Raw genomic sequence first — 26351 nt, 5'->3', positions numbered from 1 at the left:
ATGATTCAGGTACAGGTAAGTATAAAAGCCTACTAAACCACAATGGCAGCTATTACAAAAAACAGTCTCTAAAACAGTCATATAAAGATCACCAGATTATTGGTCCTAAACTGAGAGAAGGAAATAATTATTTTCTTGTTGTTTTAATATCACTTTTCTGATGTGCATTCAAACTAAAGCTTACTCCTTTAACAATTCAATACCAGCACCCTTTTATACACAAAATGGAAACTTGTAAGTTTACATTAGTCTCTTTTTAACATTGCCTTACATTGGATGTGGTTTATAGTTTAACTTCAGGCACAGACAATGTTTTTTATATACAAACTTTGTACAATATGTATTTACTGTGGGAGACAGCTTCATTAAAGTGTGGCACTGATTAAGTTTGTTTTGGTGTGTGTCTTTGTGGGGGGGAGGGGGTTCTGGAAGTGCAAAGACAGATAGGAACCAATTTTTCACCATACATTTTTTGGTTCTGCTGCTTCTTCTGATTCATTGAAAGTGGGTGCCACTGGATCTGAACAGTCACATGCAGCTGTTTTGTCTGTTGGAGGAAACAGTAAGTAATGTCCTCTGTTCTCGCTCTTATTTATTTAATTCCCATAGAAGATCATAGGAAAGGCTACAAATGAGGAGGCCATTTATCTGTTTCAGCCCATTCGGTAGTATTTGGTAGTTAATTGAACCAAGAATCTCATCCAGCTTTTTTTGAATGAAGCTAAAGGATCAGTTTCAAACAAGGCCTGGATAGCTATGACCCTTTGGATTAAGTAGTCCATCCTCTCTCGTTTATTAAAGCAATAAACATCTTCCACTTATGCCCATTGGATTGTGTTTTAATGTTTATTTGAAAGAAACCCTTTGGTTTGACCATATCAAGGCCTTGGAGAATTTTGGTAACTTGTGATAGATCTTACCAAGAAACCCATCTCAGCTGTGTTTTTATAGCATATTGTATAGCTGTAAACAATCCTTTACTAACTCTTGTAACTTCTAACACTTGTAAGCGATGTACTATTGGGTTGGCAGTGTGGCTCACTTTGTAGAGAATTGTGTGTGAAGTCTGACTACCAGTCCGGATCCCATGGAAATCTGATCCGCTCCGGGTTTAACTCTACCAGTCTGGATTCCATGGAAGTCTGATCCATTTTGGGTTTCACTCTACCAGACCGGAATCCATGGAAATCTGATCTAGTCAGGGATTCGCTCTACCAATCCAGATCCCATGGGAGACTGATCCAGTCCTTGTTTCGCTCTACCAGTCTGGATCCCATGAGAAAGTGATCCGTTCCAGGTTTCGCTCTACCAGTCCAGATCCCATGGAACTCTGATCCATTTTGGGTTTCACTCTACCATTCCAGATCCCATGGAAATCTGATCCGGTCCGGGTTTAATTCTACTAGTCCGGATCCCTTGGAAGTCTGATCCAGTCAGGGATTCGCTCTACCAATCCAGATCCCATGGGAGACTGATCCTGTCCGTGTTTCGCTCTATCAGTCTGGATCCCATGAGAAACTGATCCGTTCCAGGTTTTGCTCTACCAGTCCGGATCCCACGGAAGTCTGATCCATTTTGAGTTTCACTCTACCAGTCCGGATCCCATGGAAGTCTCATCCAGTCTGGGTTTAATTCTACTAGTCCGGATCCCTTGGAAGTCTGATCCAGTCAGGGATTTGCTCTACCAATCCAGATCCCATGGGAGTCTGATCTTCTCCGTGTTTTAATCTACCAGTCCAGATCCCAAGGAAGTCTGATCTGCTCTGTGTTTTACTCTGCCAGTCTGGATCTCATGGAAGTCTGATCCATTTCAGGTTTCACTGTACCAGTCTGGAACCCATGGAACTCTGATCCGGTCTGGGTTTTACTCTGACAGTCTGGATCCCATGGAAGTCTGATCCATTTTGGGTTTCATTCTACCAGTCCGGATCCCATGGAAGTCTGATCCATTTTGGGTTTCACTCTACCAGTCCGGATCAAATGGAAGTCTGATCCATTTTGGGTTTCACTCTACCAGTCTGGAACCCATGGAACTCTGATCAGGTCCGGGTTTTACTCTGCCAGTCTGGATGCATGGAGGTCTGATCCTGTCCGGGTTTTACTCTACCAGTTTGGATCCCATGGAAGTCTGATCCATTTTGGGTTTCACTCTACCTGTCCAGATCCTATGGAAATCTGATCTGGTCCGGGTTTAACTCTACCAGACCGAACCCCTTGGAAGTCTGATCCAGTCAAAGATTTGCTCTACTAATCCAGATCCCATGGGAAACTGAGCCGGTCCGTGTTTCACTCTACCAGTCTGGATCTCGTGAGATACTGATCCATTCTGGGTTTTGCTGTACCAGTCCGGATCCCATGGACATCTGATCTGGTCCGGGTTTAACGCTACCAGTCCAGTTCCCTTGGAAATCTGATCCAGTCCGGGGTTTAACTCTACCAGTCCGGATCCCATGGAAATCTGATCCGTTCCGGGTTTTGCTCTACCAGTCCGGATCCCATGGAAGTCTGATCCATTTTGGGTTTCACTCTACCAGTCCGGATTCCATGGAAATATGATCCATTTTGGGTTTCACTCTACCAGTCCAGATCCCATGGAAGTCTGATTCGGTCAGGGATTTGCTCTACTATTCCAGATCCCATTGAAATCTGATCCGGACGGAGATTAACTCTACCAGTCTGGATCCCATGGAAATCTGACCAGTCTGGGTTTAACTCTAAGAGTCCGTATCCCATGGAAGTCTGATCTGGTCCATGTTTCACTCTACCAGTCTGGAACCCATGGAACTCTGATCCGGCCAGAGTTTAACTCTACCAGTCCGGATCCCATGGAAATCTGACCAGTCCGGGTTTAAATCTACCAGTCCGGGTTCTATGGAAGTCTAATTCATTTTGGGTTTCACTCAACCAGTCTGGATCCCATGGAAGTCTGATCTGGTCCTGGTTTAATTCTACTAGTCCGGATCCGCAAGTTTGATCCGCTCTGGGTTTTACTCTACCAGTCCAGATCCAACGGAAGTCTGATCTGCTCCGGGTTTTACTCTGCCAGTCTGGAACCCATGGAAGTCTGATTCCGTCCGGGTTTAATTCTACTAGTCCAGAACCCTTGGAAGTCTTATCCAGTCAGGGATTTGCTCTACCAATCCAGATCCCATGAGAGTCTGATCCGCTCCGTGTTTTACTCTACCAGTCCAGATCCAACGGAAGTCTGATCTGCTCTGGGTTTTACTCTGCCAGTCTGGATCCCATGGAAGTCTGATCCAATTCGAGTTTCACTCTACCAGTCTGGAACCCATGGAACTCTGATCCGGTCCGCGTTTTACTCTACCAGTCCGGATCCCATGGAAATCTGACCAGTCAGGGTTTAAATCTACCAGTCCAGATCCCATGGAAGTCTGATCCATTTTGTGTTTCACTCTACCAGTCTGGATCTCATGGAAGTCTGATCCGGTCCTGTTTTAACTCTACTTGTCCGGATCCCTTGGAAGTCAGATCCAGTCAGGGATTTTCTCTAACAATTCAGATCCCATGGGAGTCTGAACTGCTCCGTGTTCTACTCTCCCAGTCAAGATCCCAAGGAAGATTGATCCGCTCTGGGTTTAACTCTGCCAATCTGGATCCCATGGAAGTCTGATCCATTTCGGGTTTCACTCTACCAGTCCGGATCCCATGGAAGTCTGATCCGGTCGGAGTTTAAGTCTACCAGTCTGGATCCCTTGGAAGTCAGATCCAGTTAGGGATTTGCTCTACCAATCCAGATCCTATGGAGTCTGATCTGCTCCGTGTTTTACTCTACCAGTCCAGATCCCAAGGAAGTCTGATCCACTCCAGGTTTTACTCTGCAAGTCTGGATCCCATGTAAGTCTGATCCATTTCGGGTTTCACTCTACCAGTCCGGATCCCATGGAAGTCTGATCCGGTCCGGGTTTAATTCATCTAGTCCGGATCCCTTGGAACTCTGATCCGGTCCGGGTTTTACTGTGCCTCTTTGGATCCCATGGAAGTCTGATCCGGTCCGGGTTTAACTCTACCAGTCCGGATCCCATGGAAGTCTTATCTGCTCTGGGTTGCTTGGATGACTGAACCAGTCATGGATTCGCTTTATCAGTCCAGATCCCATGGGAGACTTATCTGTTCTGGTTTTCTCTCTACAAGTCCAGATCCCATGTGAAACGGATCTGTGCCAGGTTTAGCTGTAGCAGTCCAGTTCACATGGAAGTCTGATCCACTCCGGGTTTAACTGTACCAGTCCGGATTACATGGAAGTCTGATCCATTTCGGGTTTCACTCTACCAGTCCAGATCCCATGGAAATCTGATCCAGTCCAGGTTTAACTGTACCATTCCGGATCCCATGTAAGTCTGATTCATTTTGGGTTTCATTCTAACAGTCCAGATCCCAAGGAAGTATGATCCGCTTCGGGTTTTACTCTGTCAGTCTGGATCCCATGGAAGTCTGATCCATTTCCGGTTTCACTCTAGCAGTCCAGATCCAATGGAAATGTGATCCAGTCCAGGTTTAACTCTACCAGTCCAGATCCCATGGAAGTCTGATCCATTTTGGGTTTCACTCTACCAGTCCGGATCCCATGGAAGTCTGATCATTCTGGGTTTCTCTCTACCAGTTCGGATCCCATGGAAGTCTGATCCAGTCAGGGATTTGCTCTACCCATCCACATCCCATGGGAGACTGATCCAGTCCTTGTTTTGCTCTACCTGTCTTTATCCCATGAGAAAGTGATCCCATGGAACTCTGATCCCCACACAGGAGGTGTGTGCATGACTGCTCCTCAGCTGCAGCAGGAGTCCAAGTGTGCACAGATTTCTTGTTGGGGTTTGTTGTTTGAAGTTTCTGTTTGTATGAACAAACATGCAGACTCCACACAGACAGCACCCCTGGAATCAAACCCAGGGCCCCGGTGCTATGAGGCAGCGATGCTAACCACTGTGCCGCAGTGTTGCCCCCTTTGAAAATGTCTGACTTCCGTTTTAATTTGAGGTCACAAGCTTATAAATGGTCTCACAACGTTTGTCTCATCTCAGGTTTCTCTGACCAGTCCCAAGGACCTGTAGTCACTGACAGCTTCTGCATCTGACGGTTCATTTCAGTAGGCTGGAGGGATGGCGCAATTATCCTCAAATCAGTGAGTATTGTTTTGCTCTTGTAACATGACACATCAAAGAGAAGTCAACAGACTATTCCGTGAAACTGTTCAGACTGGCCCGTGGTGATTTTCTGGGTCCTTTAGTAAGCTGACCGGGACTGTGTCATCGACACACTTTGTGAGAAGCCAGTCTATGCGTTTGCTCTTGTGATCATTCGTGAACGAATGTAAGAGAGTGTAAGAGAGGGAGAAGGTTCGGCCCTGGAGTGATCCAGTTTTCTATTTAACAACCTCAAACTGCAGGAGAGAAATGCTTCAGTTCTAAGATGGAAATATAATCAGAAAGTATAATTAGCCATTTGTGTATATCATGCCAAAAAATGTTTTATATATAAAAAGAATTTAGTAGAGACATTTGCTTAATAAGGCAGTAGAATAAATGTTGTGATGCTGGTGTGATGGTGCTCTCCAACAAACTGATACAAATGGACAGAGAGACAAAGTGAGAAAGAAAATGTATACATAACAGACATATATGCAGAATACAATACAGTGCTATAAAGTACAGTACCCTAGAGTGAAGATGGAAATCATTCATTCTGGCGCAGGAGAAGTGAATCTGCTCGCAATGGTTTTCCTGTACAAATGGAACACGTTGTGAATTCTACATAATTCACAGGGAACAAAATAAACAACTCATTCACTCCCCTGCTGTCCGTGACCCAGAGCTCAGTAATCATTTCACTACTGAAGATCATGCAGTTTTTAATGCTTTTCATTTTAACATCCTACTTGTTAATATTTCCTCTTAGATGAGAATATTCTCTTCGGCGTGTCTTTACAACTCTTCTCTTATTGCTCCTCTTGTCAGTAACCCGGTGTGAAAGCTCTCTCTGTCGGAATCAATGTCTTACCTCTCCGTCTTGTGTTTCAGGTCTCCTCTGGCTGCTGACCCTGCCGTCAGGACAGAACACATCCCGCACTGACCACACTGCTGGGTTTACTGTACGTGACAATAAAGAGCTTGAGCAACACATCTAATGTGATCTCTGCACGCTTCCCGAGGAGCAGAGATGATAAGGTCTGTGTCCGTTCCCGAGTCTTTGCGAGAGGCCTGTTTAGTCCGTCACTGAGATGATTTTCGTGCCCACTGAAAAATGAAATAGTGCAGCACAATGAGACTTCAAGCAAAGATCTCATTAGCCCCTTCTGTGAATTGGTGTCTCGCAAGAGATCTTCCATCTCTTTGAAAGTTTCACAGCTTTGACCTTTAGATTAGAAATGACACCAATTGCACATGGGTCCAGCAACGTTCTATATAGTGCACATCACCATCGGGATGAAAAACAAAAATCCCCAGTGGGAGTCCACTCTTTCCCTGCTACGCAAATTGCTTTTCGTTAGGTGAGGTCGCAAGTTCTGATTGGAGAATGTTGTACAGTTTCTTAATGCAATAGGGCGAGTAAGACTGAAGTTCCCCCCGTGTTGGCCGATCAGTGGAACGAAACTGAAAAAAGCTCCTTGAAACTGTGATTCATACACTTATACACTGGCTCAGCATGGTGCTCACCTGCTGTCCTTGGGTGTCTGCTGAAATTTGATTTTTTTTCAGGAGCACTGTGACCCAGAGCTCAATAATCATTTCAGCTACTGAAGATCATTCACTTTTTAATGCTTTTCATTTTAGCATCCTACTTGTTAGTATTTCCTCTTAGGTGAGAATACTCTGGTACTTTTCTGGGTCTTAGTTGAGTGAGCTTTATTAGAATAATTGAACAATACTTTCACCTCCACATAACACTCATAGATTTTTCAAGGGTTAAATATGGGAGCCACGTTTCTTACATGTTTCCTTTTGTAAGTTGATTCACAAAGCTTTCACCGCCTCCACTCCAGTGAATCACTTTGTTTAGCAAGTGATCAGGTGGAACAGTTTAATTTCTTCCTGCAAATAATGCCTTTTCCTTTTTCATCCCATCCAAGTCTCCGTACTAGTTAAAGTCATTTTGATGTAGAACGGCAGTGGTCCAGTTGAAAGGTTCAAGGTTTCACTGTGTTTTAGAGTGCAGATAAAGAAGATAATAGGAGAGGAAACTGGAAAAGCCACGACTCTGTCATTCCATTCAATTCAATTTATTTTCATATAGTGCCTTTCACAACAAGGTTGCCCCTAGGCGCTTAATAATGCAGGTAAATATACATTTTGTGAATACAGAACTGAAGACAATGGAGGAAAGGAACCAAAGACTCCTCAGTAAGGAGAATAAAATCCTCTAGGGGTCCAAGGTCAACTGGCTGCCCAACCCCTTTGGGCATGCTAACATTATATCATTAAAAAAAAAGAAAGAAATGAATGCGGGTATTAATCCATCCATCCATCACGTCGTCTGTATGTCAGTACCCCATGCAGGTCTCTGCAGACCAGCAGAATCCTCCTAAACGACAGTTGTATCCATGATGCCCCTCTTGGATCCATGGCACTGATGCCACATTCAACTCACATGGTGCCCAGCCCAGGACAGACAGGCCTCTGAAACTATGCTGTGTACAGTATTTCTCCTCTGCATCATCCCTGCGAGGCAGGACAGGTGCCTGACCTCTGAGAGCCTTGTAAGTAAGTAGAAGGAGTTTGAAGTCCGCCCTGTACCTGAGAGGAAGCCAATGAAGAGAGAGAAGTATGGGAGTTATGTGGTCATTCTTTCTGCTCCAAGTAACAATTCTAGCTGCTGCATTCTGTAAGTATTCAAACTCTTTGCTGTGACAAATCTAACGTACTTTAGGCAGACAAAACGACCTTAAAAAGCCACATGATTTTTAAGTAGTCTGTCTGTGTGTAGTAACAGTGGTTCACATTATTTCAGAACGTATACTCCCGTCTCTGTAACTTTCCTCAGATAGCTAGTGAACATTCTGTATTTACACCACGAATGCACTACTTTGTCTCGCGCGCGGTCACACTGGCCGTCCACAGGCACGGGCAGGAGCAGGGAACACGAGGCCGCTCTGTAGTGCCCCTGTGGCTCTCCAGCAGAGGGGAGCACTTTGCTCAACAGCCCTGAGCCGAAGGACCCAGTGATAAAGCTGAAAATCTGGCAAGTCCCCCAGTCTCCCTGGGGTGCTGAAGAGGATTTCATCTGATGCTGAGGTTCCTGTAACTCAACACAAAATTGAACACGGCGAGTTATGAGTTTGTGAAGAAGTGACAGCGGAACAATGTCAAACAGGAAGTTCACCTACAGGAAAGAATGAACTGAATCTCTGATATTCAAGCACGCAGTGTGACGTCCACTGTCTATTCAAATCTACTCTGCAAGTCGTACAATACTTTTTCATACACCGTCTCCTGGTTATTGTTTTGTGAGTGCTTGAACTGTTTCTCAGTAGAAATAAGACCGATAACACACTGCTTCAAGATGCACACTACCGTCGATGAAACCTGTGGTGTAAGCAAGCGAAAAGAGACAGATCCTTCTAAAACACAGAGGCCATCGGGAGGGCAGAAACACTCTGCAACAGATAGGAGCTGTGGAGCCGTGATTCCCCCGAGCCAGAGCCCTCGTCCTCCCTCGACAGCGAACTGAGCTCCAGCGACTGGAGCAGCTACCTGCCGTCGTGGGACCTCCTGCAGATTGGGAACGGGTAAGGCAATTCGACACGAGCCCACTCCTCTTCCCACTGCTTACACCCCTATAACAAATAGTTTCAGGGTATTCAAGTACAGGATAAAGAGATTACAGGTGTTCCCAATTGGCTGAGGATACAACTCTCTCTCTGAGAAAGCACACAGAGGTGGACAAAGCAATTAAATGCGTTTACAAGTCATTTCCTCTGTATCTGGTCTTTCTTTACATATCAGAAAAGTGAACTGGTGGCTGTTGGAAAGTGTCTGCTCCGTACGTAATATACATGTAAAAGATGTGATTAAATATCTTGGTATTAAGATTTTCAAAAAGGTGATTTTGTGATTTGTGATTTGATGTTCTCTACCTTAGTAAAATAAAAAAAAAACTTTATTCATGGTTGTTATTTGTCAAACACGGGCAGAAGGAGGCCTAAATGCTACAGAGTTTAGAGCATCTAATACCGATACGACAGAGTATTATTTACAAAATTAAGCAAAGTAGGTGGTGTATGTTTCCCTAATTTAATTATTCAGGAACTAGCGGGTATAGACTTTTTACTTGAATGTCATTTGGATGCTGGAAACCCCCCTGAAACTTGCCAGCTTCCATGAAGAAGTTCTCCTCACGTGGTCTCTTATAGATAAACATACCTCCCATAGATACATCATCTAGAATACAGAGAAAAAATAAACCCGTGCTTTGAAAACTGGGTTTAAAATAGTATAAGCGGAGTCAACAAATTAACTGGTGTGGATGATAAAATGTAGAATCAAGCAGATTTTATGAATAGATATAATGTTTGTGATAAGTCTCATAACAATCCGTCGTAACCAGAGCTACTCCTAGAGAGGTATTGATGCTTTTAAGAAACTAACAGTAGCCCATCAGAAACTATGGAAGAATTTACAACCTTTATTAGACTACAAGGAAAACAATTTAGTTATACTTGTACTAATATATACTTCAGATCCCTCTCGCAATCTCACAATATCTTGTCAAACTATTTTGGAGCACCTCTTTGGGGAAAGCGAGTGGAATCAAACATGACTATTGTCAAACAGATTTTGTATGAATAATAAGGTTAAGGCGTCAGTACAAAATTGTACATTGAATCGACCCGGTAAAGATACATAGTGTGCATAGATTTAAAAGTAATATAGATGATAATTGTCTTTCTCAAAGCAGCCCAGAAACCTTACGTTTGTTTTTGTATTGTTCTGTTGTTAAAACACTCTGAACAGATCGGCAAAATGGTGTAAAGAAGGCTTCTAATTCTGACATTTCCTGTAGACAAATTGATGTTATTTTACTGCTCAATACTGCTGAACCGAATCTAAAATATAATGTATCATTGGCTTAATCATTATACTTGCTCGTTATGAGATGTATAAATAGCCTAAAGATGAGAAATAATCGAAAATTGAAGAATTAGACCGTATGTCGTAGTAGCAGATTGTACTTCTCGCCTAACTGATGTGGTCGAGCAACACCACAATCGCCATACAATCCGTCCGTTCTCATGCTCTGACTTTCAGGTTGGGCAGTGGAATGGATTCCAGGGCAAACTCGTTCTTGTTTGATTATCCGTGTGAAATCTCGCCCAATATAACAGGTAAGCTCATGCACTGAAATTATGCGCTTCCAAATTGAAGCGACACGCATTTGAATAATTCAAAAAACACACGAGGGAACGTCTCCAAACCATGTCTAAGTATCACAACATGAAAGCTGTGCGTACCTTATCTTTATTTGCCTGTATAATGTACTCCGGTGATCGATAATGTAGTCTTGCGTGCATCGTAAAGGATTTATATGATTGCACGATAAAGGAAGAAGAAAACACAAGGAGGTCGAACTGATCAGCAGCGTGAGCTACGGAAAACCCGGAGTGGATCTGCCTTTCCACCGGATCCGGACTTCCGGCTACGGAAAACCCGGAGTGGATCAGCCTTCCGCGGGATCCGGACTTCCGGCTACGGAAAACCCGGAGTGGATCAGCCTTCCGCGGGATCCGGACTTCCGGCTACGGAAAACCCGGAGTGGATCGGCCTTTCACTGGATCCGGACTGCCGGCTACGGAAAACCCGGAGTGGATCAGCCTTTCACTGGATCCGAACTGCCGGCTACGGAAAACCCGGAGTGGATCGACCTTTCACTGGATCCGGACTGCCGGCTACGGAAAACCCGGAGTGGATCGGCCTTTCACTGGATCCGGACTGCCGGCTACGGAAAACCCGGAGTGGATCAGCCTTCCGCGGGATCCGGACTGCCGGCTACGGAAAACCCGGAGTGGATCGGCCTTTCACTGGATCCGGACTGCCGGCTACGGAAAACCCGGAGTGGATCGGCCTTTCACTGGATCCGGACTGCCGGCTACGGAAAACCCGGAGTGGATCGGCCTTTCACTGGATCCGGACTGCCGGCTACGGAAAACCCGGAGTGGATCGGCCTTTCACTGGATCCGGACTGCCGGCTACGGAAAACCCGGAGTGGATCGACCTTTCACTGGATCCGGACTGCCGGCTACGGAAAACCCGGAGTGGATCAGCCCTTTCACTGGATCCGGACTGCCGGCTACGGAAAACCCGGAGTGGATCAGCCTTTCACTGGATCCGGACTGCCGGCTACGGAAAACCCGGAGTGGATCGGCCTTTCACTGGATCCGGACTGCCGGCTACGGAAAACCCGGGGTGGATCGACCTTTCACTGGATCCGGACTGCCGGCTACGGAAAACCCGGAGACAGGCTCTTGTCCAGTCACACAGCTTCAGTCCCGGGACTTTTCCGAATTCCGGCGGGCGGTGACACTTCCGAGAAATGTCCACTGGGTGGCGACAGAGATACACGAGTCCACGTTGCTGAGTCTCAAAGCGCTATCGGAAAGACTTGAAATCGGAAAGAAATACATTTGTTACATTTTAATCCCATTGAAAGGAAGATGAAAATATCGTTTGTATTTTAAAACATTATTATACTTGCGCAACATAATTATTAAGGGAATGGTGTGAGAGGAGACCGTGTTTGAACAGTTTAAGAGGGATGTAAAGACATTTTATTTCAGAATGTCTTTCTGAAATGTGTCTGTTTCTGTGTTGTAAGAACGTTGAAGCATGGACGGGCCTTATCTGCATTTACCTTGTTGAAACTTTTTTTTTCTCCATAAAATGTACATGAATTATTGCATGTACCCTGACAATACGACTGCTACGTTACGTTTTCTTGTAGTTTTTGGTCTCATAAAAATACAAAAGACGCGAGTCGATGACGTCAAAATGTTGTCGCCCACAGGGCTTATGGGTAATGTAGTCTCTGTAGTTCACTGGGCTGCCCTGCCCATGTTTTTCGCTGATTTGATTGAACATCAGAATGAATTATATTAATACAATTTCAGCGTATTTATCGTGTCTTGTATTTCTTTGTCTCTCTTGTTGTTTTGGTTTGGTTGTTGTTGTTGTTGTTGTTGTTTTGTTTTGGTGTTGTTTTAGTTCTGGTAGTTCTCTTCAGTTGTTTCTGCACTCTGTATCAAACCATTTGATATTGTTTCTGAGTGTGTTTCATATGAATGTAGTCATTTTGATTTTAAGGCTAGTTTCTCAAAAACATGGTTTAAATTTATGAACGATTTGTTGGTTTGATACAGAGCGTTTTGAAATGTAAGGGATCAAGTAATGGGTTTATTTGCTGCTGAAAAGAGAAGAAAGAAAAAAAAGAAATGAGACAATTAGCTTGTAATGAGTTTATAACAACAGTAATTAGATTCCTGAAAGCACTCTTTTCATTGTCCAACAACTGAAAGCTTTTAGGTATAAAGGAAGGGTCCTCTAATATTTGATGTGTGAGATTGTCGTTCTATTGGAGATGTTAGTGAGTCTGAGGATTCATGTTAATACGACAATACTGCTACTACTATTAATAATACAGCATGGCAAGACTTCTTTCAGTCATTTGCCACCCCTCCACCTCAGTGAATCACACATGTTAAACTTCCATCTCGTGTTCCAGATCAGACATGAGCAATCCTATATTACAAATACTTACCACCAGACAATTTAACCAGACAATAATTTAAGCAATTATTAATTCAACAGAAGCAGCAGGACGAGTAAAGTGCCCCTCTGATGGCCGGTCAGTGGAATTAAACTGGAAAATTTCTTAGAAATGATAATTCTTACAATAATGTGCCAATGGCGCCGCTTGGTGGTCATTCAGCAAAAGTTCACCGAAAGTTTTTTTTAATTAAAATACCGTTAGTAATGTTCGTATTAATAAGTTATTTTAATTTTAAAAATATTTAAGCATTTTCAACAGCAAAGAATACATTGCATTGCAAACAAGAGTAATGAATGAATGTATTGTACATGGATACAAAATACAAAATAAATACAATAAACCAAAAATTAAAATGACATTCAAAAGGCGCGAGTCGATGACGTCAGAAGGAAGTCGCCCACAGGGCGTATGGGTAATGTAGTTTCTGTAGTTCTCTGGCCCGCACTGCCCACGTGTTTCGGTGATTTGATTGAACATCAGAATTAATTCTATTGTACCATTTCAGCGTGTTTATCGTGTCATGGATTTCTATGACTGTCTTATGGGTCCTCTTGTGTGTCATGTTTATTTTAGTGGGTGGCAGTGCTGGGGCCCTGAACTGTAATCATTCGTGTTTAGTATTTGTTACTGTGACCCTCCTGGGAGGAGGGGACCTTTGTAAGATTCCTGTCCTGGCAAGCAGCAGGTGAGAGTTTGCTGTCCGACTCAATTACACCTCCGCTACCTCATTTCACCTCTTTCACCAGCCTGTAAAGGGGGTTGTGATAGTATGGGGTCTTTCTCTTTAACAACCTCAAACCGCAGGAAAGAAATGCTTCATTTATAAGATTGAAATATAACCAGAAAGTATAAAAATAGCTATTTGTGTGTATCATGTCAGAAATATTTGTTTTTATTTTAAAAGAATTTAGAAGAGAAATATGATTAATAAGGCAGTAGAATCCATTTAAACTGTCATTTTCCTGTTTAGGTTGGAAAGTTTAATTTGATCGAGTCCACTTGAGTGCCTAAGCAACTGTTTGGGTAGTTTGGCTGGTGTGGTGGTGCTCTCCAAATACCTGATCCAAACGGACAGAGAGACAAAGTGAGAAAGAAAAGGTGTAAATAACAGACATATCATATGCAGAATACAGTAATGTGCTGTTCAGCACAGTGACCTAGAGTGAAGAAGGAAATCAGTCATTTTAGTGCTCTCAACGGTTTTCCATTACAAATGGACCAGGGCTTCCTGAGACACAGGCAGTTGGAGTTATATAGAGTTAGAGGTTGTTTTCACGGCACCAGCCGACTAAAGCACAGACCTCCTTCCACTCCAGGATTTTTTTTTTATTTGGGTGGGATCATCTGGAGTCTTGATTCCTTTCACGGAGTCAGCAGTAGATACACAGCTGTTAGCATAGGAGGAGTACAGAAGAGGTGACAGCAGTGCTGGGGACCCTCTGGCACAACCAGAGGTGTGAAATTGAAATTGTTTGGAAGGAATGGGAAGCTAAAGGCAGAGTCACAATCTCTGATTCATGTAATCAAAACAGTAAGTTCTTTCCTCAGGCAGCTTCGTTAGAACATTTTAAATAGATGTAAAAGTGTATTTACAGACTATATCAGCCCTTATCTTTATTTACCTGGTTTAATCTTTTTTTCAGAAGTGTAAATATATTATACTATGTACCCCTGATGGAATTATTGATGTGCTATAAATATACTCTTGTTTGTATTGTATCTATTTTTATTGGAAGAGGTGTTAGTGGGGCCAGCAGGGGGCGCTCACCCTGTGGTCCATGTGGGTCCTAATGCCCCAGTATAGTGATGGGGACACTATACTGTAAACAGGCGCCATCCTTCGGATGAGACGTAAAACCGAGGTCCTGACTCTCTGTGGTCATTAAAAATCCCAGGGCGCTTCTCGAAAAGAGTAGGGGTGTAACCCCGGTGTCCTGGCCAAATTTCCAATTGGCCCTTACCAATCATGGCCTCCTAATACTCCCCCTCTATGAATTGGCTACATTACTCTGCTCTCCTCCCCACTGATAGCTGATGTGTGGTGAGCGTTCTGGCGCACTATGGCTGCCGTCGCATCATCCAGGTGGATGCTACACATTGGTGGTGGTGGAGGGGAGTCCCCATTACCTGTAAAGCGCTTTGAGTGGAGTGTCCAGAAAAGCGCTATATAAGTGTAAGCAATTATTATTATAATTAATTATTGCTACAATAAAAAGTTAAAAAGAACTGCACTTTCGACAAATGTCCACTGGGCGGCGACAGAGATACACGAGTCTATGGCGGCGAGTCCAATAGCGCCTCCGTACAGATCCTCGTTGTGCAGAGATTGAAAATCAATACAGATGATAACTGTGACGTTTGTGACAGCAACTCTGAAAGATAGCGTAAAGAAGGAAACTAATATTGACATTACTTTTAAAGAAGTTAAATAATACTACATTTTAAACCTATTGAAAGTAAAATGAAAATATCGTTTGTATTTAAACAAATATGATACTTCCACGATATAATAATTAACGAAATGCTGTGAGAGGAGACCCATGTTTAAACACTTTAAAACGGATGTAAATGCGTCTGTACAGACAATTTGAAACATGTACGGACCTTATCTGCTTTTGTTTGCTATTAAACAAGATTACTTGTTTAATCTTTTTCCATAACATGTACATGTATTATCGTATGTGCCCCTGACTATACTCTGTGTTATATGTATTCTTGTTTTTATGGCATGTATTGTTGTTATAATTAAAAATAAAAAGACGCGAATCGATTACGTCAAAAGGAAGTCGCCACAGGGCTTGTGGGAAATGTAGTCTCTATAGTGCTCTGGACTGCGCTCCACACGTGTTCCGCAGATTTGATAGAGCATCAGAATTAATTATACAATGTCAGTGTATTTACCGTGTCGCGGATTTCTATGTCTGTCTTACAAGACGGACTCGGCAGGAGCTGTTTCTTGCTCTCCGGAGTGAAGCTGCTCTGGGAAGAGACGAGCAAATCTTCAGACTCTTTGTAAATGAGACATCATGACAGCTGTGCCGACCTGCTCTTTATTGACCTGTTGAAGCTGTTTGTGTAAAGAGCAGGAGTCTTGTGTACCCCTGATTGTGTTATGTGTACTCTAGTGTGTTTGCAGCGCTCGTCCTGCCTGGCTTATCAACTCGACACAGAAACAAAACCCACTGCCGTCGTGTCTGTGGGTTTCTGAGCTCTCTTGTCTTGTTTGCAAACTTTTCTCCTGTGTTTATTTTACTTTGTTAAATAAAACGTGGTTGCCGGGGCAACGGAGCTGCAGTAGTTGTTGCCGGAGCGGGTCTGACCTCCAGCAGGTCAACAGGCGGCTTTTTAATCTAATCTGCGAGAAAAACAGAAACTTAAGAAACTTGAGTCTAAAAAGCGCTGGCTGGAGTATTTTGTGGAAGAAACGGTGACTCGCAGGCTGTGGGACAGGACTATCAGGGACACATCAGCGCTGGACACCAGCCTCACACCGCTGGGCTCACTGCACCATGAGCGAGTCCGTCGGCGCCTCCTCCTGCTGGGGTGTGTTACTGCAGGAGTGAGGAGTCTCCAGTCTCCGGTCGCGTCATGATCTGCAAGTGGAGGTGAGAGACGGCGGCGCAGTGGGTGGCAGCGGTGGGAGCCTGGATTTAGTTCCTGGGCTGCTGTCTGTGTGGAGTCTGCATGCTCTGCCTGTGTTCTCATGGGTCCTGTTCATGGGGTGCTGTCTGTGTGGAGTCTGCATGCTCTGCCCCGTTCTCATGGGTCTGTTTTCCTGGGGTGCTGTCTGTGTGGATACCTGGTGAAGAGACCCAGTGAGTGTTTGTGTGGCCAGCTGCGTGAACTTCAATAAAACTGGCCTTTTGGTTTGTTTGAGTGCTGACTTGCTATGGTGTATTTTTTCTCTCTGTGAGCAACATGTCCTACGGCCAACACTACCCACACAGGAGGTGTGTGCGTGACAGCTCCTCAGCTGCAGCAGGAGTCCAAGTGTGCACAGATTTCTTGTTGGGTTTTGTTGTTTGAAGTTTCAATTTGTATGTAGGAAGCAATTGTGCCATCGCGTGGTCCGAGTTATAGCACGGGACGAGAGCTCCCGAAGAGCGCCTGCCTCCTGCCCGATTCGACGTCTAAAATCATCACAGAACGGTGAGGAGCCTCTGACACAGCCCCCAGTACTGGGTGTGCAGAAAGAATCCTATTATACAGTTTTGGTGTGAAATGGCCTCCAGTTCTTGTAACATGATGGGTTTCTCTGGACTGCAGTCCCAGTGCAGTCCGCTTTGGATTTGCAGTGGTGTTTTCTACAATGGAAAACCCTTTGTTTGTACAGAATGGAAATGGCAGTCTGCATGTTTTAATAATATAATGTGATCATGTACTACAGCTTAAACACTGAGCCAGGTGACGTTTGATTCTAAAAGATTTCTCTATCATTTCAGCGGCGCCTTGTCTGCGGCAGCCCGGCAGCTCCTCCTCCCTTCCAGCTGAGACTCTTCCCTCTCCAGAGGTGGGTTAGTGCTCTCAGGTCATCTTCTCTCACACAGCTGCGGGGCAGAAACGCTACTTCCACTGGGCAGAGAGCAGATGGGCAGTGGGAAGGGCAGCCCTGTGTTTGGGGATCAGGGCTGTCCCTGCTGAGGGATGCTTTCAGAGCCAAAGCAACTGGCTGGGTTATGAACTTTATGGTGTGATCCAAATAAGACATAAAAAGACAGAGAATGAGAAAGAAATAGTATTGCATGTATCTGATCAAAATAGTCTCTTTCAGACAAAACAAATATTGAACAAAAACTTAGTTGCAACACACTGCACTACACTTTCTTCTAGGCTGACATTACCGATAGTTTGTGCTGTCTTCCTTTCAGTCTGCAGGGTGTGCATCTTTTTCCTCAGCTTCCTACACGAGGAATCAGTTTCTCCTGCCCTGGTTTCACTCCTTTATATCTCACAATCTTCTGCAGCTCCTGGAGGCTGACGACATGTTTGCTGTTTCTGAAAAATTGCTGACTGGCTCATCAGCACAATTGCTGATTCAAAATCCTTTACTCACATGTTGCCTTAGCCTCTGTATCACAGAGATGTGTGCTTTTCTGGGTTGGGTAGATCGATAGTGTGCTTTTGCTCAGTTGTTCTGCTCAATGCGTGGTCTTTTAACTCCGGCTGGGTACGAGCACCTCACTCTCCACACGGCTTTCCAAGGCTCTGTCATCGTGTGTGAGGATGTTGTGTAGCTCGTGAAACAGTTCCCCCATTTGAGCCCTGGATTTACTGGGTACTTGAATACCTGAATCTTGCCGTCAGTCCTGATCACCTTGTTTTTGTTCTGCAAGGACAAGGCACCTCCCCAGCACTGAACACAAACTGATACTGGCGGGTTGATTGTGTTGTAGAAAAATGGGCTGTGGTGTGAGTTTGTGTCTGTGTGCCCTGTGGGGGTGAGGTGTCCCCTGCAGCGCGAACAAACATGCAGACTCCACACAGACAGCACCCCTGGAATCAAACCCAGGGCCCCGGTGCTATGAGGCAGCGATGCTAACCACTGTGCCGCAGTGTTGCCCCCTTTGAAAATGTCTGACTTCCGTTTTAATTTGAGGTCACAAGCTTATAAATGGTCTCACAACGTTTGTCTCATCTCAGGTTTCTCTGACCAGTCCCAAGGACCTGTAGTCACTGACAGCTTCTGCAGTCTGACGGTTCATTTCAGTAGGCTGGAGGGATGGCGCAATTATCCTCAAATCAGTGAGTATTGTTTTGCTCTTGTAACATGAAACATCAAAGAGAAGTCAACAGACTATTCCGTGAAACTGTTCAGACTGGCCCGTGGTGATTTTCTGGGTCCTTTAGTAAGCTGACCGGGACTGTGTCATCGACACACTTTGTGAGAAGCCAGTCTATGTGTTTGCTCTTGTGATCATTGTGAACGAATGTAAGAGAGTGTAAGAGAGGGAGAAGATTCGGCCCTGGAGTGATCCAGTTTTCTATTTAACAACCTCAAACTGCAGGAGAGAAATGCTTCATTTCTAAGATGGAAATATAATCAGAAAGTATAATTAGCCATTTGTGTATATCATGTCAAAAAATGTTTTATATATAAAAAGAATTTAGTAGAGACATTTGCTTAATAAGGCAGTAGAATAAATGTTGTGATGCTGGTGTGATGGTGCTCTCCAACAAACTGATACAAATGGACAGAGAGACAAAGTGAGAAAGAAAATGTATACATAACAGACATATATGCAGAATACAATACAGTGCTATAAAGTACAGTACCCTAGAGTGAAGATGGAAATCATTCATTCTGGCGCAGAAGAAGTGAATCTGCTCTCAATGGTTTTCCTGTACAAATGGAACACGTTGTGAATTCTACATAATTCACAGGAAACAAAATAAACAACTCATTCACTCCCCTGCTGTCCGTGACCCAGAGCTCAGTAATCATTTCACTACTGAAGATCATGCAGTTTTTAATGCTTTTCATTTTAACATCCTACTTGTTAATATTTCCTCTTAGATGAGAATATTCTCTTCGGCGTGTCTTTACAACTCTTCTCTTATTGCTCCTCTTGTCAGTAACCCGGTGTGAAAGCTCTCTCTGTCGGAATCAATGTCTTACCTCTCCGTCTTGTGTTTCAGGTCTCCTCTGGCTGCTGACCCTGCCGTCAGGACAGAACACATCCCGCACTGACCACACTGCTGGGTTTACTGTACGTGACAATAAAGAGCTTGAGCAACACATCTAATGTGATCTCTGCACGCTTCCCGAGGAGCAGAGATGATAAGGTCTGTGTCCGTTCCCGAGTCTTTGCGAGAGGCCTGTTTAGTCCGTCACTGAGATGATTTTAGATGCCTGTGAGTCGTGCCCACTGAAAAATGAAATAGTGCAGCACAATGAGACTTCAAGCAAAGATCTCATTAGCCCCTTCTGTGAATTGGTGTCTCGCAAGAGATCTTCCATCTCTTTGAAAGTTTCACAGCTTTGACCTCTAGATTAGAAATGACGCCAATTGCACATGGGTCCAGCAACGTTCTATATAGTGCACATCACCATCGGGATGAAAAACAAAAATCCCCAGTGGGAGTCCAGTCTTTCCCTGCTACGCAAATTGCTTTTCGTTAGGTGAGGTCGCAAGTTCTTATTGGAGAACGTTGTACAGTTTCTTAATGCAATAGGGCGAGTAAGACTGAAGTTCCCCCCGTGTTGGCCGATCAGTGGAACGAAACTGAAAAAAGCTCCTTGAAACTGTGATTCATACACTTGTACACTGGCTCAGCATGGTGCTCACCTTGGGTGTCTGCTGAAATTTGATTTTTTTTCAGGAGCTCTGTGACCCAGAGCTCAATAATAATTTCAGCTACTGAAGATCATTCAGTTTTTAATGCTTTTCATTTTAACATCCTACTTGTTAGTATTTCCTCTTAGGTGAGAATACTCTGGTACTTTTCTGGGTCTTAGTTGAGTGAGCTTTATTAGAATAATTGAACAATACTTTCACCTCCACATAGCACTCATAGATTTTTCAAGGGTTAAATATGGGAGCTACGTTTCTTACATGTTTCCTTTTGTAAGTTGATTCACAAAGCTTTCACCGCCTCCACTCCAGTGAATCACTTTGTTTAGCAAGTGATCAGGTGGAACAGTTTAATTTCTTCCTGCAAAGAATGCCTTTTCCTTTTTCATCCCATTCAAGTCTCCGTCCTAGTTAAAGTCATTGTGATGTAGAACGGCAGTGGTCCAGTTGAAATGTTCAAGGTTTCACTGTGTTTTAGAGTGCAGATAAAGAAGATAATAGGAGAGGAAACTGGAAAAGCCGTGACTCTGTCATTCCATTCAATTCAATTTATTTTCATATAGCACCTTTCACAACAAGGTTGCCCCAAGGCGCTTAACAATGCAGGTAAATATACATTTTGTGAATACAGAACTGAAGACAATGGAGGAAAGGAACCAAAGACTCCTCAGTAAGGAGAATAAAATCCTCTAGGGGTCCAAGGTCAACTGGCTGCCCAACCCCTTTGGGCATGCTAACATTATATCATTAAAAAAAAAGAAAGAAATGAATGCGGGTATTAATCCATCCATCCATCACGTCGTCTGTGTGTCAGTACCCCACGCAGGTCTCTGCAGACCAGCAGAATCCTCCTAAATGACAGTTGTATCCATGATGCCCCTCTTGGATCCATGGCACTGATGCAGCATTCAACTCACATGGTGCCCAGCCCATGACAGACAGTATTTCTCCTCTGCAGCATCCCTGCGAGGCAGGACAGGTGCCTGACCTCTGAGAGCCTTGTAAGTAAGTAGAAGGAGTTTGAAGTCTGCCCTGTACCTGAGAGGAAGCCAATGAAGAGAGAGAAGTATGGGGGTTATGTGGTCATTCTTTCTGCTGCAAGTAACAATTCTAGCTGCTGCATTCTGTAAGTATTCAAACTCTTTGCTGTGACAAATCTAACGTACTTTAGGCAGACAAAACGACCTTAAAAAGCCACATGATTTTTAAGTAGTCTGTCTGTGTGTAGTAACAGTGGTTCACATTATTTCAGAACGTATACTCCCGTCTCTGTAACTTTCCTCAGTCAGCTAGTGAACATTCTGTATTTACACCACGAATGCACTACTTTGTCTCGCGCGCGGTCACACTGGCCGTCCACAGGCACGGGCAGGAGCAGGGAACACGAGGCCGCTCTGTAGTGCCCCTGTGGCTCTCCAGCAGAGGGGAGCACTTTGCTCAACAGCCCTGAGCTGAAGGACCCAGTGATAAAGCTGAAAATCTGGCAAGTCCCCCAGTCTCCCTGGGGTGCTGAAGAGGATTTCATCTGATGCTGAGGTTCCTGTAACTCAACACAAAATTGAACACGGCGAGTTAAGAGTTTGTGAAGAAGTGACAGCGGAACAATGTCAAACAGGAAGTTAACCTACAGGAAAGAATGAACTGAATCTCTGATATTCAAGCACGCAGTGTGACGTCCACTGTCTATTCAAATCTACTCTGCAAGTCTTACAATACTTTTTCATACACCGTCTCCTGGTTATTGTTTTGTGAGTGCTTGAACTGTTTCTCAGTAGAAATAAGACCGATAACTCACTGCTTCAGGATGCACACTATCGTCGATGAAACCTGTGGTGTAAGCAAGCGAAAAGAGACAGATCCTTCTAAAACACAGAGGCCATCGGGAGGGCAGAAACACTCTGCAACAGGTAGGAGCTGTGGAGCCGTGATTCCCCCGAGCCAGAGCCCTCGTCCTCCCTCGACAGCGAACTGAGCTCCAGCGACTGGAGCAGCTACCTGCTGTCGTGGGACCTCCTGCAGATTGGGAACGGGTAAGGCAATTCGACACGAGCCCACTCCTCTTCCCACTGCTTACACCCCTATAACAAATAGTTTCAGGGTATTCAAGTACAGGATAAAGAGATTACAGGTGTTCCCAATTGGCTGAGGATACAACTCTCCCTCTGAGAAAGCACACAGAGGTGGACAAAGCAATTAAATGCGTTTACAAGTCATTTCCTCTGTATCTGGTCTTTCTTTACATATCAGAAAAGTGAACTGGTGGCTGTTGGAAAGTGTCTGCTCCGTACGTAATATACATGTAAAAGATGTGATTAAAAATCTTGGTATTAAGATTTTCAAAAAGGTGATTTTGTGATTTGATGTTCTCTACCTTAGTAAAATAATAAAAAAAACTTTATTCATGGTTGTTATTTGTCAAACACGGGCAGAAGGAGGCCTAAATGCTACAGGGTTTAGAGCATCTAATACCGATACCGACAGAGTATTATTTACAAAATTAAGCAAAGTAGGTGGTGTATGTTTCCCTAATTTAATCATTCAGGAACTAGCGGGTATAGACTTTTTACTTGAATGCCATTTGGATGCTGGAAACCCCCCTGAAACTTGCCAGCTTCCATGAAGAAGTTCTCCTCACGTGGTCTCTTATAGATAAACATACCTCCCATAGATACATCATCTAGAATACAGAGAAAAAATAAACCTGTGCTTTGAAAACTGGGTTTAAAATAGTATAAGCGGGGTCAACAAATTAACTGGTGTGGATGATGAAATGTAGAATCAAGCAGATTTTATGAATAGATATAATGTTTGTGATAAGTCTGATAACAATCCGTCGTAACCAGAGCTACTCCTAGAGAGGTATTGATGCTTTTAAGAAACTAACAGTATACCATCAGAAACTATGGAAGAATTTACAACCTTTATTAGACTACAAGGAAAACAATTTAGTTATACTTGTACTAATAAATACTTCAGATCCTTCTCGCAATCTCACAATATCTTGTCAAACTATTTTGGAGCACCTCTTTGGGGAAACTGAGTGGAATAAAACATGACTATTGTCAAACAGATTTTGTATGAATAATAAGGTTAAGGCGTCAGTACAAAATTGTACATTGAATCGACCCGGTAAAGATACACAGTGTACATAGATTTAAAAGTAATATAGATGATAATTGTCTTTCTTAAAGCAGCCCAGAAACCTTACGTTTGGTTTTGTATTGTTCTGTTGTTAAAACACTCTGAACAGATCGGCAAAATGGTGTAAAGAAGGCTTCTAATTCTGACATTTCCTGTAGACAAATTGATGTTATTTTACTGCTCAATACTGCTGAACCGAATCTAAAATATAATGTATCATTGGCTTAATCATTAAACTTGCTCGTTATTAGATGTATAAATAGCCTAAAGATGAGAAATAATCGAAAATTGAATAATTAGACCGTATGTCGTAGTAGCAGATTGTACTTCTCGCCTACTTGATGTGGTCGAGCAACACCACAATCGCCATACAATCCGTCCGTTCTCATGCTCTGACTTTCAGGTTGGGCAGTGGAATGGATTCCAGGGCAAACTCGTTCTTGTTTGATTATCCGTGTGAAATCTCGCCCAATATAACAGGTAAACTCATGCACTGAAATGATGCGCTTCCAAATTAAAGCGACACGCATTTGAATGATTCAAAATACACAGGAGGGAACGTCTCCAAACCATGTCTAAGTATCACAACATGAAAGCTGTGCGTACCTTATCTTTATTTGCCTGTATAATGTACTCCGGTGATCTGTAATGTAGTCTTGCGTGCATCGTAAAGGATTTATATTATTGCACGATAAAGGAAGAAGAAAACACAAGGAGGTCGAATTGATCAGCAGCGTGAGCCGACTCGCCGGTAAACACACTCTGCAGCGATGTCTGGAGTTCACTAATGACTCTCTGCCCTGAAGGCCAGGTTTTCAGGAGCCGGCAGTGCTTGACGAGCAGAGAGCGGAACCACACCGAGCACAGCGACAGACCGCTTCCACCGGATCCGGACTTCCGGCTACGGAAAACCCGGAGTGGATCAGCCTTCCACTGGATCCGGACTGCCGGCTACGGAAAACCCGGAGTGGATCAGCCCTTTCACTGGATCCGGACTGCCGGCTACGGAAAACCCGGAGTGGATCAACCTTCCACTGGATCCGGACTGCCGGCTACGGAAAACCCGGAGTGGATCGACCTTTCACTGGATCCGGACTGCCGGCTACGGAAAACCCGGAGTGGATCGACCTTTCACTGGATCCGGACTGCCGGCTACGGAAAACCCGGAGTGGATCAGCCCTTTCACTGGATCCGGACTGCCGGCTACGGAAAACCCGGAGTGGATCAGCCTTTCACTGGATCCGGACTGCCGGCTACGGAAAACCCGGAGTGGATCGGCCTTTCACTGGATCCGGACTGCCGGCTACGGAAAACCCGGAGTGGATCGACCTTTCACTGGATCCGGACTGCCGGCTACGGAAAACCCGGAGTGGATCGACCTTTCACTGGATCCGGACTGCCGGCTACGGAAAACCCGGAGTGGATCGACCTTTCACTGGATCCGGACTGCCGGCTACGGAAAACCCGGAGTGGATCAGCCCTTTCACTGGATCCGGACTGCCGGCTACGGAAAACCCGGAGTGGATCAGCCTTTCACTGGATCCGGACTGCCGGCTACGGAAAACCCGGAGTGGATCGGCCTTTCACTGGATCCGGACTGCCGGCTACGGAAAACCCGGAGTGGATCGACCTTTCACTGGATCCGGACTGCCGGCTACGGAAAACCCGGAGACAGGCTCTTGTCCAGTCACACAGCTTCAGTCCCGGGACTTTTCCGAATTCCGGCGGGCGGTGACACTTCCGAGAAATGTCCACTGGGTGGCGACAGAGATACACGAGTCCACGGAGCTGAGTCTCAAAGCGCTATCGGAAAGACTTGAAATCGGAAAGAAATACATTTGTTACATTTTAATCCCATTGAAAAGGAAGATGAAAATATCGTTTGTATTTTAAAACATTATTATACTTGCGCAACATAATTATTAAGGGAATGGTGTGAGAGGAGACCGTGTTTGAACAGTTTAAGACGGATGTAAAGACATTTTATTTCAGAATGTCTTTCTGAAATGTGTCTGTTTCTGTGTTGTAAGAACGTTGAAGCATGGACGGGCCTTATCTGCATTTACCTTGTTGAATCTTTTTTTCCATAAAATGTACATGTATTATTGCATGTACCCTGACAATACGACTGCTACGTTACGTTTTCTTGTAGTTTTTGGTCTCATAAAAAATACAAAAGTATGAGTCGATGACGTCAAAATGGTGTCGCCCACAGGGCTTATGGGTAATGTAGTCTCTGTAGTTCACTGGGCTGCCCTGCCCATGTGTTTCGCTGATTTCATTGAACATTAGAATGAATTATATTAATACAATTTCAGCGTATTTATCGTGTCTTGTATTTCTTTGTCTCTCTTATGTGTTCCCTTGTGTGTATGTTTTCTTGTATTTCACTTGTCTGCGGCGCTGGTTAATCGACCCGGCACATAAAGCAAACCCACTGTCCTCGTGTTTCTTAGCTCCCGTCTTGTTTGCAAACTTTTCTCCTGTGTTTATTTTACTTTGTCAATAAAACGTGGTTGCCGGGGAAACGGTGCTGCAGAAGTTGTTGCGAGCTGACCTCTAGGAGGTAAACAGTCGGCTTTTGTAATCTAATCAGCGAGCAAAGCAGAAACGTTAGTCTAAAAAGCGCTGGCTGGAGTATTTTGTGGACATTATGCAGAAGAAAAGGAAGAAACGGTGAGTCACAGGCTTTCGGTAAATATCAGCGCTGGACACCAGCCTCACACCGCTGGGCTCACTGCACCATGAGCGAGTCCGTCGGCGCCTCCTCCTGCTGGGGTGTGTTACTGCAGGAGTGAGGAGTCTCCGGTCTCCGGTCGCGTCCTGATCTGCATGTGGAGGTGAAAGGCTGAGAGACGGCGCACATGCTCTGCACATGTTCTCATGTGTCTGGTTTCCTGGAGTGCTGTCTGTGTGGAGTTTGCATGCTCTGCTCATGTTCTCGTGGCTCCAGTTTTCTGGGGTGCTGTGTGTGGAGTTTGCATGCTCTCCTTATGTTCTCGTGGGTCCGGTTTCCTTGGGTGCTGTGTGTGTGGAGTTTGCATGCTCTGTTCATGTTCTCGTGGCTCCAGTTTTCTGGGGTGCAAAATTCTGTTTATTTCAGAAGACGGACCCGTGCAGCAGCATGTGTCTGCAGTGCTCATC

At 44.4% G+C, this 26351-nt stretch overlaps 1 protein-coding gene and 1 long non-coding RNA gene across 2 annotated transcripts; both read left to right on the top strand.

Moving 5' to 3' along the window:
- Positions 1-8028: 8028 nt before the first annotated feature.
- LOC148645394 (uncharacterized) lies at positions 8029-16383 on the top strand. Its single transcript, XM_088611847.1, has 5 exons — positions 8029-8106; positions 8622-8740; positions 10260-10336; positions 10554-10842; positions 16332-16383. Exons 1-5 carry the CDS (start codon positions 8029-8031, stop codon positions 16381-16383), a joined length of 615 nt encoding a protein of 204 aa, XP_088467973.1.
- A 425-nt stretch (positions 16384-16808) lies between these two features.
- Positions 16809-17273, top strand: LOC148645393 (uncharacterized). Its single transcript, XR_015928176.1, has 2 exons — positions 16809-16923; positions 17217-17273. It is a non-coding gene; the product is annotated as an uncharacterized LOC148645393 (long non-coding RNA).
- Positions 17274-26351: the final 9078 nt, after the last annotated feature.

The sequence above is a fragment of the Lepisosteus platostomus genome, chromosome 18 (genome assembly GCF_059453375.1).
Source record: "Lepisosteus platostomus isolate fLepPlt1 chromosome 18, fLepPlt1.hap1, whole genome shotgun sequence".
Classification (NCBI taxonomy): Eukaryota; Metazoa; Chordata; class Actinopteri; order Semionotiformes; family Lepisosteidae; genus Lepisosteus; species Lepisosteus platostomus.
Note: the sequence above shows the minus strand (reverse complement) of the source record. Positions and strands in the feature narration are given on the sequence as shown.

Excerpts from the sequence above, each read along its gene's own strand:
- LOC148645394 (XM_088611847.1), top strand. The coding sequence starts at position 8,029 with ATGCACTACTTTGTCTCGCGCGCGGTCACACTGGCCGTCCACAGGCAC. Across the intron at positions 8,107-8,621 it reads AGGGAACACGAGGCCGCTCT|GAGCTGTGGAGCCGTGATTC; the intron begins GTAGTGCCCCTG and ends TGCAACAGATAG. Across the intron at positions 8,741-10,259 it reads CTCCTGCAGATTGGGAACGG|GTTGGGCAGTGGAATGGATT; the intron begins GTAAGGCAATTC and ends TCTGACTTTCAG.